Below are 19,889 nucleotides of genomic sequence, written 5' to 3'. Positions count from 1 at the left end.
CAATCCCTAGCTTTCCTCACTATCCAAATCCAGGACGAAAATGACAATAATCCCAGGTTCCGGCAACCATTCTATAGACAAACGATCACCGAGAACAGCATCAACGGCGTCCTGATTGCCAACGTGCTGGCCTATGATGTGGACAAGAATCGCACCGTTAGCTACGCCCTGGAGGGTAATCCCATCTATCGCAGTCTGGTTCACTTGGATGCACAGACTGGCGAGATTGTGGTGGCCAATAAGATCGATCACGAGCAGCATCAGTGGCTCAACTTTAGTGTGCGAGCGACTGATGCGGGTCTGCCGCCCAGATCCGCTTTGGTGGATGTATTCGTAAGCGTCCTGGATGAGAACGACAATAATCCCTATTTCATAGGTGGCAGCAAGAATTACACGATCAGTGAGAGCGCTGCCCCAGGCACTCGGGTGGCTACTGTGCAGGCGGCAGATGCTGATTCGGGCGACTTTGGCAAGATCACATTTCTAATGGATCGCATCAGCTCACAGGGGAAGTTCACCATAGATGCTGATACGGGTGTTTTAAGCGTGGCCGATAAGCTCGATCGGGAGACCAAGGACTCGTACAATCTGGTGATCGAGGCCTGGGACAATTATCAGTTTGGCTTCTTGGCCGGCGAGAGCCGGAATGCGTTCAAGCAAGTATTGTAAGTAAAGTAAGAGGGCCTTAAGTTTGCGATCTAATAATATAACATTTCGCCGTCAGCATAAATATTCTGGATGAAAACGATAATGAGCCTGAGGTCAGCCTGCCCAGCAGCTGCATTCTCATCACGGAATATCATGAACTGCACGAAAGCATTGCCAGCATTGTGGGCAGGGATGCAGACGATCCTGCCACACCAAATGGCCGACTGGAGTTCGCCATCAGCAAGGGCAACAGAGACGGTCTGTTCGAGCTTAGGCAACTGGATCCGTGGAACGCTCAGATCTATGCCAGCAAGACACTGCGCAATCAATTTGGCAACTATACGCTGACCATTAAGACCAGGGATTTGGGTGTGCCTGCCAATGTGGTACTTAATACACTGGACATCTGCGTTTCGGACTTCAATGATCACGCGCCGGTGTTCGTGAGGCCCCTACACAATACGACGGTGCGCATCCCGGAAAATGCAACAGTGGGCACCATGATTCTGCAGGCGTATGCAAGTGATGCGGACATTGGACAGAATGCGCTAGTGCGCTATCGCCTCAAGCCCGATCCTCTGGGCAGCTACAAGTTGTTCGAAATAAGGCCCAACACGGGCGAGCTGCTGCTTAAGGAGCGCCTAAACCGGAACAAGCAAAAGATGCATGAGGTCAGACTGGATTACTGGCTAACATTCAAAAAAAAAAAAAAAAAACTAAACATCTCTCCATTTTAGATTAGAATCGAGGCTTATGATCAGGGACTGCCCACATCCTTGAGCACAGATCTCGATCTCACCATATACGTGCGGAATGTGAACGACTACGAGCCGCAGTTTATTGTGAACGAGATCTCGGTCAACTTTACGGAGCACTCTGATCCGGGCGCGGAGCGTATTAAGCTGCCTGACACCGTAGACAAGGATGAGATGGATCTCGACGATCCGGACGAGTCACCCACCCAAGTGTGCTACTTCATACTACATGGCAACGAGGCAGGCTACTTCCGCCTGGAACCGGAGACTCATGTGCTAACTGTGGAGCGAGAACTGGACCGAGAGCTGATTGCAAACTTTACGCTGTATGTGAAGGCCACAGAGAACTGCGCCAACGACACGCTGGAGCATGGCCTCCCTAGCCGAGGCATTGAGATCGACAGCAGAGTGAACAGCAGACAGAGCCAGATGAGCTACGATCGCTTCAAGCACTCGCGCCACTTGCGCGGCCCCAGCCTAGAGTACGAAATGTCCACATCCGCGGAGCCGGAGGCGCTGCTGTCCTACGACAACTATGTGGATGCAAACAGTGCGGAGAAACTGGACAGCACCGTGGTGTGTGTGCGGGTGCGTGTGCTGGACATCAATGACAATCCGCCAAAGTTTCGCTCGAAGATCTTCACCGGCGGCATCACGACCAACGCTGACTTTGGCCAGATTTTCATGCGTGTGGAGGCCTTTGACCCGGACGAGGGCGATAATGCGAAAATCACCTACTATCAGGTAGGCGACATAAGGCAGACACTGTCCGAAGGTCTGGAGAACGTGCGCAAGGAGCCGTTCCTCATCGATCGGAACACTGGCGACGTGCAGCTCAACTTCGATCCACAGAAGGGCATGAAGGGCTACTTTGACTTTATGGTGCTGGCCAACGACACGCTGGGCATGCGCGATGTGGCCCACGTCTTTATCTATCTGCTGCGCGAGGATCAGAAGGTGCGCATTGTCTTCCGACTGCAGCCGGACGAGCTGCGCTCCAGAATCGATACGTTTAGAGAGTAAGTCTGCTATATACGTAGATATATCTATTTTCATTACTAACATCCATTCATTAGCACCCTGGGCAACGTGACGGACTCGATTGTCAACATTGATGAGATTAAGGTGCACGAAAATAAAGACGGATCCGTGGATAAGACGAAGACGGATCTATATATGCATTTAGTCGAGCGCGAGGATAATTCTATATATGAGGTGTCGGAGGTGCTCAAGCTAATCGATACACACATCGAGAGTCTGGACGAACTGTTCAAGGATCTCAATGTGCTGGACACACAGCCCGCCGAGGCCCAACTGCTCATGGCCAGCCCGACGAAGGGCGCTATGTTCGTGTGGCTCGTGTTCACGAATCTCTTCCTGGCCGCCCTCCTGGTGGTCACATTGGCGCTGTGCGCATCGCAGCGCAAAGGCTACAAGAGGCAGCTGCGCGCCGCCAAAGTCAACATATTTCGTAAGCTGAGATATCAATACAATCCCAGCCATTGCTAACCTTTCCCAACTGCCACCAGGTGGACACTCTTCCACATCGCTGCAGCATCCCCACGAGCCTGCGACACGAGTGCCCAACACCAATAAGCACAGCGTGCAGGGCTCCAATCCCATTTGGCTGAAGGGATACGAGAACGAATGGTTCAAGACCGAGGAAACTCTAAGGTGGGCGTCCAATAGAAACAAGTTCTATATAGACTGATCTCAGATAAGATCTTAACTGAATTTTCTGTACAGCGTTGGCGGTCAGGACTCGTTGGATGATAATTTTCTGGCCATTGGGACACAGGATCTACGCGAAACCCTCAAGGGTACTGCCAAATTGTTCAACAATACGAACGACCTGAATCGGCATTTCAATCTATACAATCAAATTGACAAACTAACGAATAATGCTCAAATCTTAGCGCGGAAACTGGAGACTACAGAGTTATAGCCGATGCATCGACCGCACTCTAGGCTAAGCCAAACTATTTATTATATTTAGACTTAAGATTAGTTCATAGGCGTATCTTAAGAATGGACCCATGTAAATATATAGATTTTGGTAAAGAAGACTTTCTATACTTACTGCATTTAATTTCTTGCTTGAGATATTGCACTGTTTTTAAAGAATTCGTTTTCTATAATCCTAGTGTTCCCTCGTATTTCCAGACATATAAAATATAACACAATAGCTGTGCTGGCGCAATATAATAGTCATGGAAAGTTAAGAGCTCGTTAGAATTGATTAAGAATTGAAAGATCGGATGCTGTTTAAAGAACTTACCACGTCCGTGTTTGTATTCCAATTGGCCGAAGATTATAAATATATAAAATATTTTGATTTGTTACGACTACTTTAACATTCAGACATTTGTAATCATCAAAAACCTTGCCTACTGAGCAACAAAATGATTAAAACCGTCATCAACTATTTACTAGATAAATGCCCTATTTTTTCCGCGATCATTAACCAACTTGTAAATTTTTTTCTTTTTTTTTTTTCTTTTTTATTTCTTTTTCGTTTGGCTTGGTTCGGTTTGGTTTACTTCTTGGCCAAAGCAGACCAAATTCGCTGGGGAATTGGCTGTCCAGTTGGATTATGACGTTCGTCTTCTTTTCTTTTTTTTTTCGTTTTTTCTTTGAAATCAAAAATTTAATAAGCAAAAATTTCAAATGCAACTCCAAAATTTAAGTTGGCCGACCGCAAAACGAAGAAAGGTTAACCTTTGATAGATCGCTATAACGCGGTTTTACTGTTTTTTTGAATTGGAACTATGCGTGTGTGTGTTTAGACGAAGGAACTGGATTATTGTCAGAAAATTGTGTTTAATTTATTTTGTATTTTGTATCGCCAGCTCGTCTGACAGTCTGCAAAAGCTTGCTACGAAACCCCCCAGTAACGAGGCCACCCATATGAAAACTAAAGCAAATGTTCAATTGTCAAGAAAAATTTATATCCATATGAAATATTGTAAGTGAAGCTAAATTAGAAGTTCAATTCATAACGACTAAAAGGACTGATTGAGAGTTCTTATTTTTAGTCGAGCTCCAAAGGGTTCCCAAGCCGAAGCCCATCGTATTCTATGGTATGGTAGTTATCTAAATTATGGTAATTCAAAAAAATAATTTCATTAACCAAATTCCAACAAATTTACATTTAAAACATTTAGTTGCAGTTGCCATAAAATCAATATTTTTATTTCTCTTCTATTTTTTTTTTATTTTCTTTTGCTTATAATATATTTATTTCTCTTTTTGTTTAATATTTTTTCGTTTATAATAATTACACAAATTAGATCACAAAAATGCATGTAAACTACAAAAAGTGGTTTGAACTCCGAACCGAAAATAAAAATAAAAAATTCCACAACTTTGTGAACCAATCTTTGCTTTTGGCCGAGTTGCAACGTGGAGTTTTTTGTTGGATGGGCCGCTTCTATCTTCTCTTAACAAATACATCTTCACATATTCTGTATAAAGACATATATTTGCATATATGTATGTATAAACGACTCGTTTGAATACAAAAAGTAAATAATAATAATTCAATTAATATTGAAATGAATACATTGTTTTTTTAGCTTCGAAAAGAATTTTGTTCGGGCTACTTGCACAGCAAAAGAAGTTTTTTTTATATATGTATATATCCATTTTTATATGTATATGTAAGCTAGTTGCCAACTAAAGTGAACTTAATTAAGTTAAACTAAATTAATGCCAAAGATCAATCAAAAAATCAAAACAGTACATATGAAGAGACAGAGATAGATAGAAAGAGATAGAGAGAGAGAGAGAGAGAGAGAGAGAGAGAGAGGATTAATATACATGTGTCTAAGATAATTGTATATAGTTATATATGTATGTATATATAAGTATGTATATATATTACAGTTTTGTCTACTAAGTTTAAAGTACGAGTGGTTCCCTTCTCTTGTACACGTCCATAACGAAGATCCTCAATGTGCGATGCCGAGGCATGATGTAAATCGAATGCTGCATGCATATATTTAATTTATATAATTTGATGTATTCATATTTTGTTTTTATTAAACGGTTTCTCTCATTTAATACTTGCAAAGATGACAAATGAAATATTACAATGGATGGGTGTAAGTCGATGTCAATGTATGTGTATGGGTATGTGTAGGTGTAGGTGCGTGTGTGTGTGTGCGTATGTGCGAGGTGGGCGTGTAGATTGGGGCGTTAAATGATTTATATTTAAAGCGTAACAGTTTTCTTGTATGTATTTGTGGATACATCATGTGTATGTGTGTGTTTTGTATATTACTTAAGCTAAATAATTTTACATTTCAGTATATAAAGTATGTATATAACTCTATTTAATATGTAATCGTTAATTTACATATGTATGTAGTACGTAGACCAAAGATCGAAAGTAAAAAATATCTTCAAATATATGAAAATTGAATTACTTAATCCTTTAAATCAACTACGAACAAAATCATTTTTGCATTTGTATTTTTGTTGTTTTGCTTGTTTTTTTTTTTTTTTCTGCGAACTTAAAAGTCAAGTTGCATTTTGATTTTGTCAGTTGGTTTCATTTAAATTAAAGCTTACATAGGTCTGTGTATTATTTATATATATTTATACATATATTTATGTATATGTATGTATATTTAGTAATACGATTCGCGGTTTCAAACTATGTAATCCCTTGTACATTTATATATATGTGTGTGTGTTTGTGTGTATGTGTATGTGTTTAAAAAACTTAAATTCTTTTTGCTTCTGCTGCTGTTGTTACATTTCTCATTTAACGGGGATTTTGATGTAAATGCGCCTATAAAAACAAAAACTAAACAAAGTCTATGCCTATTTAGAACTTAAGTCTTCTATGCGATATTTAGCATTTCTTTCACGCTTTCGAATTCAACTTTTTTGCTAAGATTTCCTACGTTCCTTTCATTATTTTCCCTCTTTTACTCTGTGGGCGTGTTTCTGTGTGTGTGTGTTTCCTGCTTTCTACATTTCCTTCACATTTGTTAATTCTTAAATGTTTTGTTGTACTAACTGATCAAATTAAGTATTAACTGTAACGCTAAGGTTCCACGCGAATTTACATTTTACTTTCTTGTAATTATTTGTAGTCGTAATTTTTTTTGCTTTTGTTATAGTTTTTTTTTTTTTTTTTTTTTTTATTTATTTATTTTATTTTTTTCATTCGATTTTTTTTGCAATAACACGAATTAATTATATGCTGCTTCAGTTATATAATATATGTATAGCATACTATACATACAAACATATATAGAAATGTATTCTAGACAAGAAATTGGAGTAGAGTGAAATTGCAAAGCTTCTCCGATGGCCAAACAAGAAAATTTTGGCAAATATAGAAAACATAAAAAGTGTTATCAACATTCGTTGAGAAATTTAGTTCGATTTTCTTTCAATGTGGTTTCTTATCAGTTTTCATTTAAGATCTAAAAGATTTCTGTCGAAAGAACTTTTGGAAAAAAACGAGCTACGCAGACTCGTTAGAAGCGTATACACAAGTGCGGCTTAGGCCAACTTAAGTCTGTACCAGGCCGCGTATATCCGCGACGGAGGCCGCCGGCGTGCAGCTGTTGGAGCTGGATCCGGCAGCACCGTTGCTGCTACTGTTTCCGCCGCCGCTGCTATCGACAAAGAGCGTGGATGCATCAATGTCGGATGCGTTCGGCGAGTTCATTACAGCGTTCACAAGCAGATCATCGTCCACGTCGAGGAAATCGTTAAGGAAGGCGCTGTCGTGCGCAGTATTGCCGATTGTCTGCTGGAGACACTTGAGGTTCTTATCGGCAATCTCGAGCGCGCGATCCATGGCCTCGCACTCGGCTTGTTGCACTGCAGCAGAGCACAGCACAGGTGGCGCATTGGCGGAGAGGTGCACACATTAATTAGTACAATGAAAAGCAGAGTTAACTTTGTTATTATGAAATACACACCAGATTGAAATAACTCGTTGAACGCATCCTCCGGCAGCGTATCAAACACATTTACCAAATCGTGCTCCTCCAGCAGATGGGCGCCATTCAATGCTATATCATCTGGAAGAGTTGGATGGGAATAGTTAGCAATTGGCCGATTTCGAATATAAGGCGAATATGTTCTCCACTTACCAGCATCATTAGCGCCTATCAGCTCCGACTCACTCAGACCGCCCAGGCCCGTATCTTCGGAGCTGGCATAGGCCGAACTGTTCTCGCAGATGCCAAACATATGCTGGCTCAGCAGATTTTCTGTGCTGGCCAACGCAGTGTTGGCATGATGCGATGCCACCTGCTGGCCCTGGCCGCTCAGGGCATTGCCAAAAGCTGCATTGAACGAGGGAAAGCCGCAGCTAATGCTGCTGCTGCCGCTGTTGCTGCTGTTGTTGCTGCAATAGTTTACGCTATTGCTGTTGTTGCTGTTCATGTTGATGTTGTTGTTGTTGAAGTGCAAGTTGTTGTTGTTGTTATTATGATGCAACTCGCTACTGGCAGCCGCCAGCTGTGCCACAATCTGGCTAATCTCATCGGCCTTGAAATTAGCATTGGCCAGCAAATTAGCATCTAGCTGCTGCGTCTGCTGCTCTGCCTCGCTCTTCGGCAGCAGCATCTGCGGACATTGCTGCTGATGCTGCTGTGTCTGCTGGCAATCGCTGAGCGGAGCCAACGCTGGAGGTATTATGGACAGCTGCGGCATCGTCATCACAGGCGCTGCAGGTGTGTAGGGCGGCAGAGCCGAGTGCGACATGGCCGACGACTGCGAATTGCTCGCAATGGACTCCAGCGAGGTGGTGCTGCTCTTACGCTGCAGCACCGCGGACACTGGCGGCAATGCAGGTAAGGTGGTGTTAGCGACTACGTCTGGCTTTTTGGCACGCTTCTGCGGACGGCCAACCGGATTGGCATTTGGATTCGTTTTGCGCTTACGTTTATTAGCCACTGGTGCATTCGCAGTCACCGCTGGCATAGGACCCGGCACAGCAGGCTTGGGCAGCTGTTGCACCGCCTTAGCCCGTTGCTGCGTTTTCTGTACCTTGGACTGCACCTCAATGCCGTGTCGCAGATGACTGTGAGCCGGGCACAATGCCAGTGTGTGCAGCACATCGAAGACGGGCGCCTGACAGGCCACCCCATCCATACGCCAAGCGACGCACGGCTGGAACAGCTGCTGCGTCGTGTTGTTGACAATGTGTCGCTCGCAGTGGGCAGCCATGCTGAGCGTGGGTTGCTTGCACGCAGCCACCAGGCAACGATTGCCCACGCCACTGCAAAGATAAATAGTTATTTTGGTTTACTTTCATTTGGACAATATTATTAAGAGTGTACTTACATGCCCTGCTCCTGGCGCGCATGGTCCCCGTACTTAAGAAGTAGATTCTGAACACATTGCAGTCGCTGACGTGCCGCACGCATTGGCAGCTCCTGGAGCGTGCGCGTCGAAAGCAACTGCAGCGCCTGACGACGCAGTACACCCTTGCGTAGAGCAATGCGCTCCTCGCGATTGCTCAACCCAGACTGTGGCTCCTCGACCAAATATTGACCAGCATGGAACCAACGTGTTTGAAAGCAGTATGGAACATCGAACTCCAAAGGCTCGTTCTCGTTTAACAACAGTGCATTCCGCTTGGTCGCTGGCGGCGGCACTTTCCGGCGCCGCGACACGGTGCTAATCGATGTTGGCTCTGACGCTGGAACTGCCGAAGCAGCCGTTGCTGGTTGCTCAACTGTTGTTGTCGGCGGTGGCGGTGGAGGTGGAGCTGGAGCTGGAGCCGGAGCTGGCGGCGGAGCAGAAGTGGCTAGTGCAGCATTTTTGTTATTGGTTTTGTTGGCCTTTCTGCAGCCAGTGGCAGCTGCTGCCTGCGCTTTGCGTTTCGGCACTGCAGCCTGGCTGACAAAAGAATTGGCCACTTTGGAAGACGTTTGTTCATATTGAATGCTGGCTATAGGTGCTGCTGCTGCTGCTGCTGCTGCTGCTGTGGCTGCTGCTACTCCAGTTGTGAGGGCGGGTGTGATAACTGTTGCCATTGCCGCTGCTGCTGCTGTGGCTGGCGGTGCACACAGGTTGCTCAACTGTGGCGTTGACGGCGGCGTGGGCGGCGTTGGCGGTGTTAATGGCGCCACAGCGCCCAGCTTCATCATTGCCGACTGCTGCTGGCCCATGGCGACTGCTGGGCGTGGCGTTGTTTGTGCGACTGCTCCAGCGCCAGCCAAAAGCTCGGGCGGTTTCCGAAAGATGACATTGACGGGAATCTCATTGAGATCGTTGTCATCGCTAGCATCGCCGGAATGTTTTTTTGCTGCAGCAGCAGCAGATGCAGGTGTTGCTGCTCCCGCTGCTGATGCTGCTGTTGCTGCAGTATTGAAAACCGTTAGCGGAGGTGGATGCGTTAAATTGTAGACGGCGAACGGCGTCGACGCCTTGTGCAACGACTCAACAATGTTGTTGTTGGAATTCTGACAAGCCAGCGGCATGGATTTCTTTTTCTTCAGACATTCCACCTTCTGCAGGTGCTGCGCCAGCGTCGTGTGATGGAACTTGGACGGCGGCAAAGAGCCGCCCTTGGGCGGCGACATCGCCGCAGACGCGGCTGATAGAGGCACCACGATGGGCGATACCATGGCGGTCACAGCTGCTGTCGGCGGTGCATTAGCCGTGGGTGAGGGTAACGAGGCGGGCGATGTGGGCGGGCTGACCAGCGCTGTAGCAACGGCAATATTGGACTGTTGTTGCTGCTGCTGCGCTTGTTGGTGCTGCTGCTTCTGTGTGGTGTCCAATAAGAGCGGCGTTTGCCACAACGAAGGCGTGTGCGTATATAGCGGCGGTGGCGGTGGTGGCGGATGTGGTGCTGGCTGCTTAGTAATCAATTTAGTTTGCTGTTGCTTCAGTTGTTGCTGCTGCTGTTGTTGTTGCTGTTGCTGTAGTTGCTGTTGTGGACGTACCACACAAACGTTGGTGGCACGTTTCGGCGACGCTTGCGACTGCAACTGCAACGGCGACTGCAATTGCAGCTGCGACTGTGACGTTGGCTGCCTTTGAGATTGTGTGACATTATTGAAATTCGTTGTTGTTGCTGCTGCACCCAAAGACGCCTGCGCCTTTGTTGTTACTGCTGCTGCTGCTGCACGCGCTGTTGCTACAGTTGCTGGCGCTGCCGCTACTGTTGTAGCTGTTGCAGTGCCATTCAACTGCGCAATGGGCACTGTTGTTGCAGCAACAATGCTCGCTTTTTTGTTTGCAACTCTCTTGCTATTGTTGTTGTTGTTGTTGCTGCTGCTGTTGCAATTTCTGCCGTGCTGCGCTTCACTTAAGCGGATTCGCGATTTCTACAACAATATAAAGGTGTGTGTGCGTGTGGGTGTGTGAGTGAGTGAGGGCATTGTTTTGGTTTAATTTGGCTTCGCCTTGACATGACTTGGCTTAGCTTTAGTTTTACCTGTGCATTAAATAAAATTGGCGGTGTCGCTGCAATAGTCTCTGTGAATACATAGGGATCCTCAGGCGGGTTCGTTTTGGCGGCAGCAACACCAATGTTATGCTCCACAATCACTGAATTCGGCGTTGTTTTAGCTGATGTTGGTGTCGATGTGCGCTTTGCTGTTGCTGTTGTTGTTAATGTTGCTGATATTGGGCTTTTGGCTGCTGTTGCTACTGTTGCTGTCGCTGCTGCTGTAATGAATCTTGACGCTTGCTGACATGACATGTCCAATTCGCAGCCGTTGCCGTTGTATTAGCTATTGTTGCTCTTCCGATTCCACTTCTGCTACTTCTTCCTCTTGTTATTTTGCAGTTGCTTGTGGGGTGAGTAGCTGAGTGAGTATATATATATGTATGTATATTTATATTTGCCGCCTGGCTTTTGTTATTTGATCTGTAATAGATAACAAGCAGTTAGTATAGTCATTGAAATGGAGAAAACCACTGCTGATAAAGCAAAGAGCGGCGCTTTCAATGGGGCGTTGTCACGTGTGCTCTTTCCAAGCGCGCACACATTAACACAAACACACACGCATACACTCACACGAAAAAACCAAAAAAAAATCGCTTAATTTGCAAGTTCGTTTTTTCGAGAGTAATCACTAGTAGATACTCTTGTCACAGATGTCCATCAAATAATTCTTGATTGCATTGCAAGTTTTATTTCAGAGAAGCTACTAAATAATCGATATCGATATCGAGCCATCATATTATGATTACTTGCAATGATATCGGAGATGTTTTCTTTTCCGTTTTCTCATACATCTGCACTGAACTCGGTACAGAGCAACAGCATTCCTTTCTCTTTCTCGCTAACATAAACACACATATACACAGCCGCACATGTGGAACAAGCTGCAATAACAATAAACAAAGTGACTCAATCGAGAATGTTACAGTTATCAAAAAATAATACACGACTACTGAGAGTACCCTGCAGTCAAACATATGCATATTGACCCATTAATTAATAAATATAATACTCATAATAATATGTATATGTGTATATATGTTTAAAAACATTTTCAATAATATTATATAACATTATATTTGCTCCCATATACCCCATATAGAGTATTTATAAAAGGTCATGAAAACAAAATATTTGTGCACATATGTACGTGCATACAAATGTATGTATGTTTGTTTGATTATATGTATATCTCGTGTCAATAAATCGGTTTACTTGCGATTCGCTGTAAACTAATTCAAGCGAATCGCGCACTTTCTTCTTTGCGATCGTTGCCGCTTCGGCAACGAGAGAAATAGAGACAGAAGACGGAGGAAAAACAAACTGCTGATAAAAACACAAAGCGAAATTTGCAATTATCAAAATATAATAATAATAATAACGAACTCTCTCACACCACATACGCATACGCTCACGCACACACTTAAGCACGTATACGAGTGCAGTGAGAGAAACTTTTATTGTCGCAAGCGAATTCAGCAATAGCAACAAACCGCGTACACAAATTTGCATGCCAAACGAAAACTGAAAACGGGAACAAAAACAATTGCGAGTATAGACATATGATATGCACACACACACACATGTATGCAGATATGCGCATTCGTTTGTATATAATCAAACGAAATGAAAGCGAGCAACAATTATTGACTGCGCAGCTACAATAAAAACAACAAAAACAAGAAAGCAAAACAAATCAAGTTCATAAAAATTAAATATGTACTTCTAATCAAAGCTGAGACGTTTTCAATTGCGTTTTATATATCGAATAAAAATGTTGCTTATCAGTTTCTAAAATATCACAAAGATAAAAATTCGAAATTAGCGTATAGATAATATCTGTTGACCCATATCTTAATATATGTACATATATGTACAGTCTGTCAAGAAACACTTTACACAGTGGAAAAAAACTCAATTTTTTTACTTTATGTGCAAAAATAAAGAATTTTTGTTTAATTTGGCTAATTTTTTTTAATGGTTAACTGTTTAATAGATATTTTTAAATTAAATTATAAAAAACAGAAACAAAAACAATAAGGGTATAACTTAAAAAACAACAAAAACTTAGATTACTCATATTTGACACTGTCAAGAAACTCTTTACACATTTCATACATATTGTACTAAATTTAAAATGTAATACTAATTATAGCTAATTTTAAAAAACTTAATATTTAGTATGGCCCCCTTTAGCATTATGTACATCTTGGAGTCTTCTTTCCAAGTTTTGGATATATTCCAGGGGTATCTTCTGCCACTCCTCCATTACAAAAGCTTTTAGCTGTCCACGGTTGGTTGGATTCCTTTTTCCAACCTTTTTCTTTAAATAGGACCATGCATGTTCTATTGGGTTGAGATCTGGGCTTTGGGGTGGTGTATCCAAGACCTTTCCACAGTTGTAAAGGAGCCAATTTCGTACATTATACTCCTTATGTTTAGGATCGTTGTCCTGGTAAAATTTAAAAGTTGGCCTATTTTCAGTTATAAAGCCAAATTTGGTTGCACTTTGGCGTAAATTTGCCTTCAAAATTTGAAGATATTGCTCGGCATTCATAGTGTTTTCAATGAATACCAGTTCACCGACTCCTTGGCTGGATATGCAGCCCCAAACCATAACCGACAGTTTTCCAAATTTAACAGTTGGAATGATATTCGCTTTATCGTAAGCTGTACCCACTTTTCGCCATACTTTTGGCGGACCTTCGTTGTAATACAACATTATTTTGGTCTCGTCGCAAAATATAACGTCCTTCCAATAGTCCTCTGGGTGCCTAAGCATAGTAAGAGCAAAAGAGAAGCGCTTTTCCACATTCGTCGACGACAGCAAGGGCTTCTTACGTGCCATTTTCGAAGAATACCCATGCCGTAGAATGGCCTGACGTATCGTTTCGTGGGACACATCTACGTCACACTCTTCTTTGAGCTCCTTGGCAAGAGTTCTGGTCAAAATTTGGGGATTTGCTTTAATCTTTCGCATCATAAGGCGGTTTGCCCGATCAGCAATCTTTCGTTTTCGGCCACCTACACCCTTTGCCTCAAATCTTCCCTCGTTTTCCGCGCGACTGAGAACGTTGTATATTGTTTTTCTCGACACGGAAAACATTTCCACTAATTCTGCAACTGATTTGCCCAACTGCCGATTCCAGAAGATCAATTGGACAACATCGAAACTTAATCTCTTTCCAGGCATTATTAATCAAAATTAGAATTGCTTTTTGCATGTGAACTCAGCCAAATTTCGCACAAAGTGAAAAATAAACACAAAAATCGAGATGCATACAGAAATTCTAAAAGCATAGTTAACGGTAAAGCACCGTTATTTCTTAGAATGAGAGCAAAACAGACGAAGAGAACAAAATGTGTAAAGAGTTTCTTGACAGTGTCAAATATGAGTAATCTAAGTTTTTGTTGTTTTTTAAGTTATACCCTTATTGTTTTTGTTTCTGTTTTTTATAATTTAATTTAAAAATATCTATTAAACAGTTAACCATTAAAAAAAATTAGCCAAATTAAACAAAAATTCTTTATTTTTGCACATAAAGTAAAAAAATTGAGTTTTTTTCCACTGTGTAAAGTGTTTCTTGACAGACTGTATGTATTTATTGAAAATTTATAAGCTGAAAATAGGAATTTCGACTAATTCCTAGAAAGTCAAAAACATTCAAAGCATATACATATGTATGTATGTATATATAATTGATAAGTCTTCTCTGAGTCATATGTATATTTAGTTATCATTTTTGGCTAAAAATGCTATTGACTAATCTCGCTTAATTTAACTGTTTCTTATGAAATGAGCTAAAATACGTCATGATTCTATTTTTTCGAATATAATATAACCAGTTCATTCCTATAGACCATATACAATGTTCTTTATAACTGTGTTTAAAGCTTGAAAAACATGAATACTATACTTGATAAATAAATAAATAAATTTGTAGAAAAAATAAAGCTAGAAATGATATGTGAAAACTGTTAAGATATAAGACCAAATGACACCTGTTAAGTGCAATATGATTATAATATGCATACGTTGATAGATCGTCATTCGTATGTATACAATAAATATACATACATTTAAGCATTTACTCGTATATATGTGTGTATGTGAGTAATTGCTAATATCAACAAGTAACTGACCATATGGCAAATTGAATGCAATTTAATGAACTGTAATATTTTACTTGTTTGGCTAGTTACAAGTTGAATGCAATAACATTTTGTATACACTCACATTGATTAATATTATAAAGATTATAATAGCCCCCAGACCCTCTCTTCCTCTTCCTGCTATTCCTGGCTGTCTGCCTACCACGGCTGCTGCTTTGCTGCTTTGTTTACAATTCAACTCGTATTTCCAAAGAGTGAATAAACGTTTGTAGGTATGTATTTTGCATTTGACAGTTCACATCGGATTGAATTGCAGTGTACATATGGACAGACATACATGCATATGTTTTTTGTTTACATTTCCGAGTAAGAAGGAAATTATGAGACGGCAATCAAGCTGCACAGCCCGCCCACACTTACGAATGCAAGAGTTGCTGTGATGAGTGCTTGTGTATGTGTGTGCCGACGTGATAGTTTTGTTTATCATTTATTTACTATGCTGAGAAGTAGACGAAGACCAAAACACTACACACACAGTAATACATACACACATACATATGTCTGAAGACGGCATTGAAAAATTTAAGGTTAAAACTTAGCGAATATGCTCAAAACAGAAATCAAACAAAAATACGCTCAAAAGCAAACACGCTTGTATACATACATATATACATATACAAATAGCATATGTATGTATATAAAAGCACGCATACATATATACATTAAAAGCTAGGCAAAGGTTTTTGATCCTAAGCCGCAAAGAGAAACCTATGGCAATAACAAAAACAAGAAAAACAACAACAACAAATGGATTTAGCGTGCACATAAAAATGGAAGAAGAACCAAAGAAACATTCCGATAATTGCAAATAATGACTACAGTGAAGTTTGAAGTTGTTGTTGTTGATCATGTTGTTATTGTTGTTGTTGCCGTATTCTGTTGTGGTTTCCGCCGCTTCACACCCTGTCCCAATCGCCATCAACATCTTTTACGAGACTTGCCAACGGCTTTAGCCTTTTTTGGAGTTAAATGTTAACTGGTTTTTTCTTGTTTTTTTCTTCTTTTTCTTTTCGAGCGTTTGGAAACGCTCGAATGATGATAAAATGACAAAAGAACAAGCCAAACTCTTAACCCGTAATACCTAAACAAAAGAAGTCAGAGCAACTAGTACAAAGCTTGAAGGTGCTACAAACTTCAGTAGAGTCTGTCTGCCTAGTCTACAATCTGGAATCTGTATCTGGACAAAAGATACATACATCTGTGTAGTTTGGAAATGTGGAAATGATTTGGAAATGGGTGCCTAATCCTTATATTATTATTTACGAATTTATAATAGCTAAAACAATACATATACATATGTACATATTTCTAGCTATACATACATATGTATATAGTCACTTACTTCCAAACCCATTAAATGTTATGTATTGTTTTAGCTTGGAGCTGTTAATGCTAATATTGTACTAAAACTCTCTGAATGAATAGATTAAGGTATACAGAAGTAAATTTTTATATACAGTCAAATTCGTGTTGAAAAAGTTTAAGCTGTTACGAGCTTGATTCTTAGACGGATATTAAACATCTCATAAATAGGGCATTGACGTCTTTCAGAGTTGTGATATCTCAATAGACATACATACATATGCTAGTTTCTCATAAATCTAACAATAATACACCAAACACTAAGACGTCCGGTCTGTTAGTGAGGCTTGAACGGTAGGTAACCCGGATGGACGAGTGGTCGTGGGTGTGGATTATATTGAATGCTGTTAAAGTGCTTTCACAAAGAATGTTTTCGCTGCTTGAAACACAAATCTCTTCTGTCTTAAATTATACGACCTTCTTCAAGAAGAAGAAGAAGAAGAAGAGGCAGTAAAATGAAAACCCTTATAGAAAATGTTTCTCTGTTGAATTATAAAGGTTGCATAGGCTGAAAGGTCTGCTGGTTAGACGCAGGCAGGCAGGCAGTCAAACAGACAGATAGACAGACGGATGGATAGACAGTCACGCAGGCAGGCAGGCAGGCAGAAAGCCGGTTGAGAGGTTAATTGAGAGCGCAAAGCGTTCGCATCGTTACGCTTAACGCTCCGCAGCTACAGTGAGTGGAACTCTTTGCTAAATAGTTTCCAGTACAGAGTATAATAGCCTAACTAGTAGTATCAAATTAAAATGTTTTATGCACATACAAATTTCCTATACATATGTACGTATGTGTACACATACATATGTATATAGATATCTGTGGTTGGCAACGCTTGAAGAGTGAACAATGAACTGTCGCTCTTTTGTGACAGCTTCACGTAAATTATGTATGGATTGCGATGGAAGAGCACAGCTGGAAATTCTAGTTCAACTTTAGGAAAGTTCACATAATCAGAACATGAGCTATCTCTGATATTTACAAAATGAAAATGAAATAACATTATCCTGATTCATAAGCAATTTAATAACTGAACTGATTCGAATCACACATTAACGAATAAGATTTTATTCGGTTTATTAAAAAATAAAAAATAAAAACATGATAATGAAAACATGAAAGATTATTATCAATAGATATATCTACATGCACATGAAAATGCAAATAACATTATCCTGTTTTCTTTATAAACAATTTAATAACTAAACTGCTTCCATGCACACACCAATGAATAGAATCAGCTTGACTGTTTCTTTCAATGACCCGTTCAATTGAACTTATTCCGAGCAAAACGGCGCAACTCTAGGGACGAGCTGGAATGGAAACAGCATCCGTCGCGTAGTCACGTTGTGGTTATTGACGCACATACTACAATGAAATGCACACAGAACGCACATATACATACATATATATAGTTATTGCAAGTGCAGGAAACCCGAACCCGTTTGTTTCCTTCATAACCGGAAACTGAAGGCTAAATGTGTAAAAGAAAAAGCACAAAATAAACGTGAGTACTTATGTATGTCTACATGTACATATTTATATACATATGCATACTTATATGTATATGTATGCATGTATTTCTGTTGCTGATGACGACCGCAACGAGGCTGTGCCAAACGGCAGATGTAAGCAAAGCAAAGAGCGCCAACAGGCACAGACTTGGTCTGTGAGTGTGTGGGACGTCCCCGTTACTTCCCACTTCAGTTTTCAACATATGCTTCATTATTTTACACTATTTATTTTTTTCTTCTTTTTTTTTTTTTGTACTGTTGCTTTTATAGCCTGGGCAGCTGCACAACACTCTTGCACATGTATTCCAAAATGTAACTGCACAGGTATAAGTATGTAATAAACACATGCAGACACAAACACTACACACACATGACTGTATTTTGCGGCACCTATGAGTGCCGTTACAGAAAACGCTGTCTCTGTCTTGCTCGCGTAAGTTTTATTTCATGGTCTAAACGCGATATTTTGGCAACTCTCAAACACACACTTAATCACGATTGCCATGATGATTATTGCGAAACGTAATTATCACCGCCTGGTACATCACAATTCATACGCAGCCGCACTCGTATAAAAGACGCTTTTGCAACCGTATTGGTAGGGGTGATAATAAACAAATTAACAAAACAAAACAAATTAGAAATTCTCGTGTAAATGAACTTTGGGGCACTTAAAAGAAAGCCGTTTTGCAAGCTATGCTTTCAGTATTTATTTAGCACAGCAATGTTTTTTTTTCGCTTGTTTAATTACATATACATATATTGACCGACAATCCTTTGTTTTCTTTTTATTTTCTTTTTATCATATACAAACATATGTATGTAAAGCGCACTTGAAATTCGACAATGCCGGCATTTTTATTCGTTTTGCTTTATATTCAGCCGAGGCGACGTCGCCCTTTTTTGTGCCTTCTTTTTCTTTCACATCTTTCACTTCACACACAAACAGCTAAACAGAGAGCGACACACCCATACCAGCGCGGTCAACACACCACCATCTCTGCACTTATTACCTTGTACATATGCTGATTATACTTGTTTCTGCTTATTTCAATTATCACTATTACCAAAATGATCTTCAGATTTTCAGCATTTCTTTATAATCAACGATTCAGTTCTTTCTTTGCTATATACGCCGTTCAAAGTTTGTTTTTAGCGTTGATTTGCCTCAAAACAAGAATGCGTCACAAGCAGTGCAAACACAGACCTACACACACTCACACAAAAACACAACACATACATACATATAAACAAGCACACAGGGGCAGCAGCAACAGAGAGGAAAAATTTACCCAACCGTCTGATGACGAGTCAAACGTCAAACTGGCGCCGCAGCGACGCGCGCAATATACTTGGTTTTTGTTGTTTTAGGTACCCTCCCAAGAGCAGGGTTGCCAAATAATTTACTGAGTATTTTAACAAAAATATTTAAAATCACAATTATGTAATGTATGCAATAATGTTACGTCATTTATTTTTGAAAATAAATAAAAAGTTTTAATAAATTGTGCTGTTAAATTTGGCTTGAAACACAACATTTTTAAATTTTAGCCTGCAGCTCGACTACTCTAGACGTTTGCTGTCCGCGCTCTTTGCTTCTGTTTGCATTTGCGCTCACACATACACACCAATCCAAGCTATTCAGCGCTCTCAACACTGATGCACCATAGCTCGTACAAATTCACCAACACTCTCGTACGCACGCACACAAAGTCAACCTGATACATTGCCAATTACGCCAGCAAACAGACCTGGGAATTTTTCGCAGAAAATTTTTTCTTTGCACCGTGATCACACTTTCAAATGCAATTTTCGACTTGAAATCTTTTGATAGCCAACTCAAAACGATCGTCAGGCTGTAGGGAAATCTTTATTGATACACTTTATTGTGTTTAGATTGCTTGGGCATTGATTTAAATGCGATTATTTTATTAAATTTAATTTCTTCACGCGCCTGCGAACTTTTTGAGCGTGTGTGCGCATACGTGTAAAATATGTTAACACAAATA

At 41.0% G+C, this 19,889-nt stretch overlaps 3 protein-coding genes across 11 annotated transcripts in view; 1 reads left to right on the top strand and 2 right to left on the bottom strand.

Moving 5' to 3' along the window:
• Positions 1 to 3,717, bottom strand: part of LOC108615299 (protein Cep78 homolog) — a 16,472-nt gene extending 12,755 nt beyond the window's left edge. For all 3 annotated transcript variants that reach the window (XM_018009701.2, XM_018009710.2, XM_018009720.2), the window contains exons 1-2: positions 3,682 to 3,717; positions 3,484 to 3,589 (exon numbers count right to left, since the gene is read on the bottom strand). The gene's annotated coding sequence lies outside the window, so the exon portion shown is untranslated. The remainder of the gene's footprint in view (positions 1 to 3,483; positions 3,590 to 3,681) is intronic.
• The window catches only part of Cad88C (cadherin 88C), a 15,549-nt gene extending 8,899 nt beyond the window's left edge, over positions 1 to 6,650 (top strand). The window contains exons 7-13 of one of the 2 annotated variants that reach the window (XR_016269958.1): positions 11 to 665; positions 725 to 1,319; positions 1,386 to 2,422; positions 2,480 to 2,874; positions 2,933 to 3,077; positions 3,150 to 4,368; positions 4,439 to 6,650. Coding sequence is in view for 1 of the 2 variants with exons in the window: in XM_018009678.2 (XP_017865167.1) it covers positions 11 to 665; positions 725 to 1,319; positions 1,386 to 2,422; positions 2,480 to 2,874; positions 2,933 to 3,077; positions 3,150 to 3,348 (3,026 nt within the window). In the remaining variant the exon portion in view is untranslated. Of the gene's footprint in view, positions 1 to 10; positions 666 to 724; positions 1,320 to 1,385; positions 2,423 to 2,479; positions 2,875 to 2,932; positions 3,078 to 3,149 lie in introns of both variants that reach the window. The other variant, XM_018009678.2, reaches the window with a different exon arrangement.
• On the bottom strand, positions 6,533 to 19,889 carry l(3)L1231 (zf-C3Hc3H domain-containing lethal (3) L1231). 6 transcript variants are annotated; one of them, XM_089468162.1, is made up of 6 exons: positions 19,632 to 19,889; positions 10,822 to 11,256; positions 8,718 to 10,711; positions 7,520 to 8,652; positions 7,346 to 7,447; positions 6,533 to 7,244 (listed from the first exon to the last, which is right to left on the bottom strand). In XM_089468162.1, exons 2-6 carry the CDS (start codon positions 11,086 to 11,088, stop codon positions 6,931 to 6,933), a joined length of 3,810 nt encoding a protein of 1,269 aa, XP_089324288.1. In that variant the 5' UTR covers positions 11,089 to 11,256; positions 19,632 to 19,889; the 3' UTR covers positions 6,533 to 6,930. The 6 variants fall into 6 exon arrangements, with proteins under 6 accessions (XP_089324288.1, XP_089324291.1, XP_089324318.1 ...); XM_089468165.1 differs by lacking the exon at positions 19,632 to 19,889 and adding an exon at positions 19,173 to 19,487; XM_089468192.1 differs by lacking the exon at positions 19,632 to 19,889 and adding an exon at positions 19,178 to 19,487.

The sequence above is a fragment of the Drosophila arizonae genome, chromosome 2, assembly GCF_054131065.1.
Source record: "Drosophila arizonae isolate 15081-1271.41 chromosome 2, UAZ_ARI_1.0, whole genome shotgun sequence".
Lineage (NCBI taxonomy): Eukaryota > Metazoa > Arthropoda > Insecta > Diptera > Drosophilidae > Drosophila > Drosophila arizonae.
Note: the sequence above shows the minus strand (reverse complement) of the source record. Positions and strands in the feature narration are given on the sequence as shown.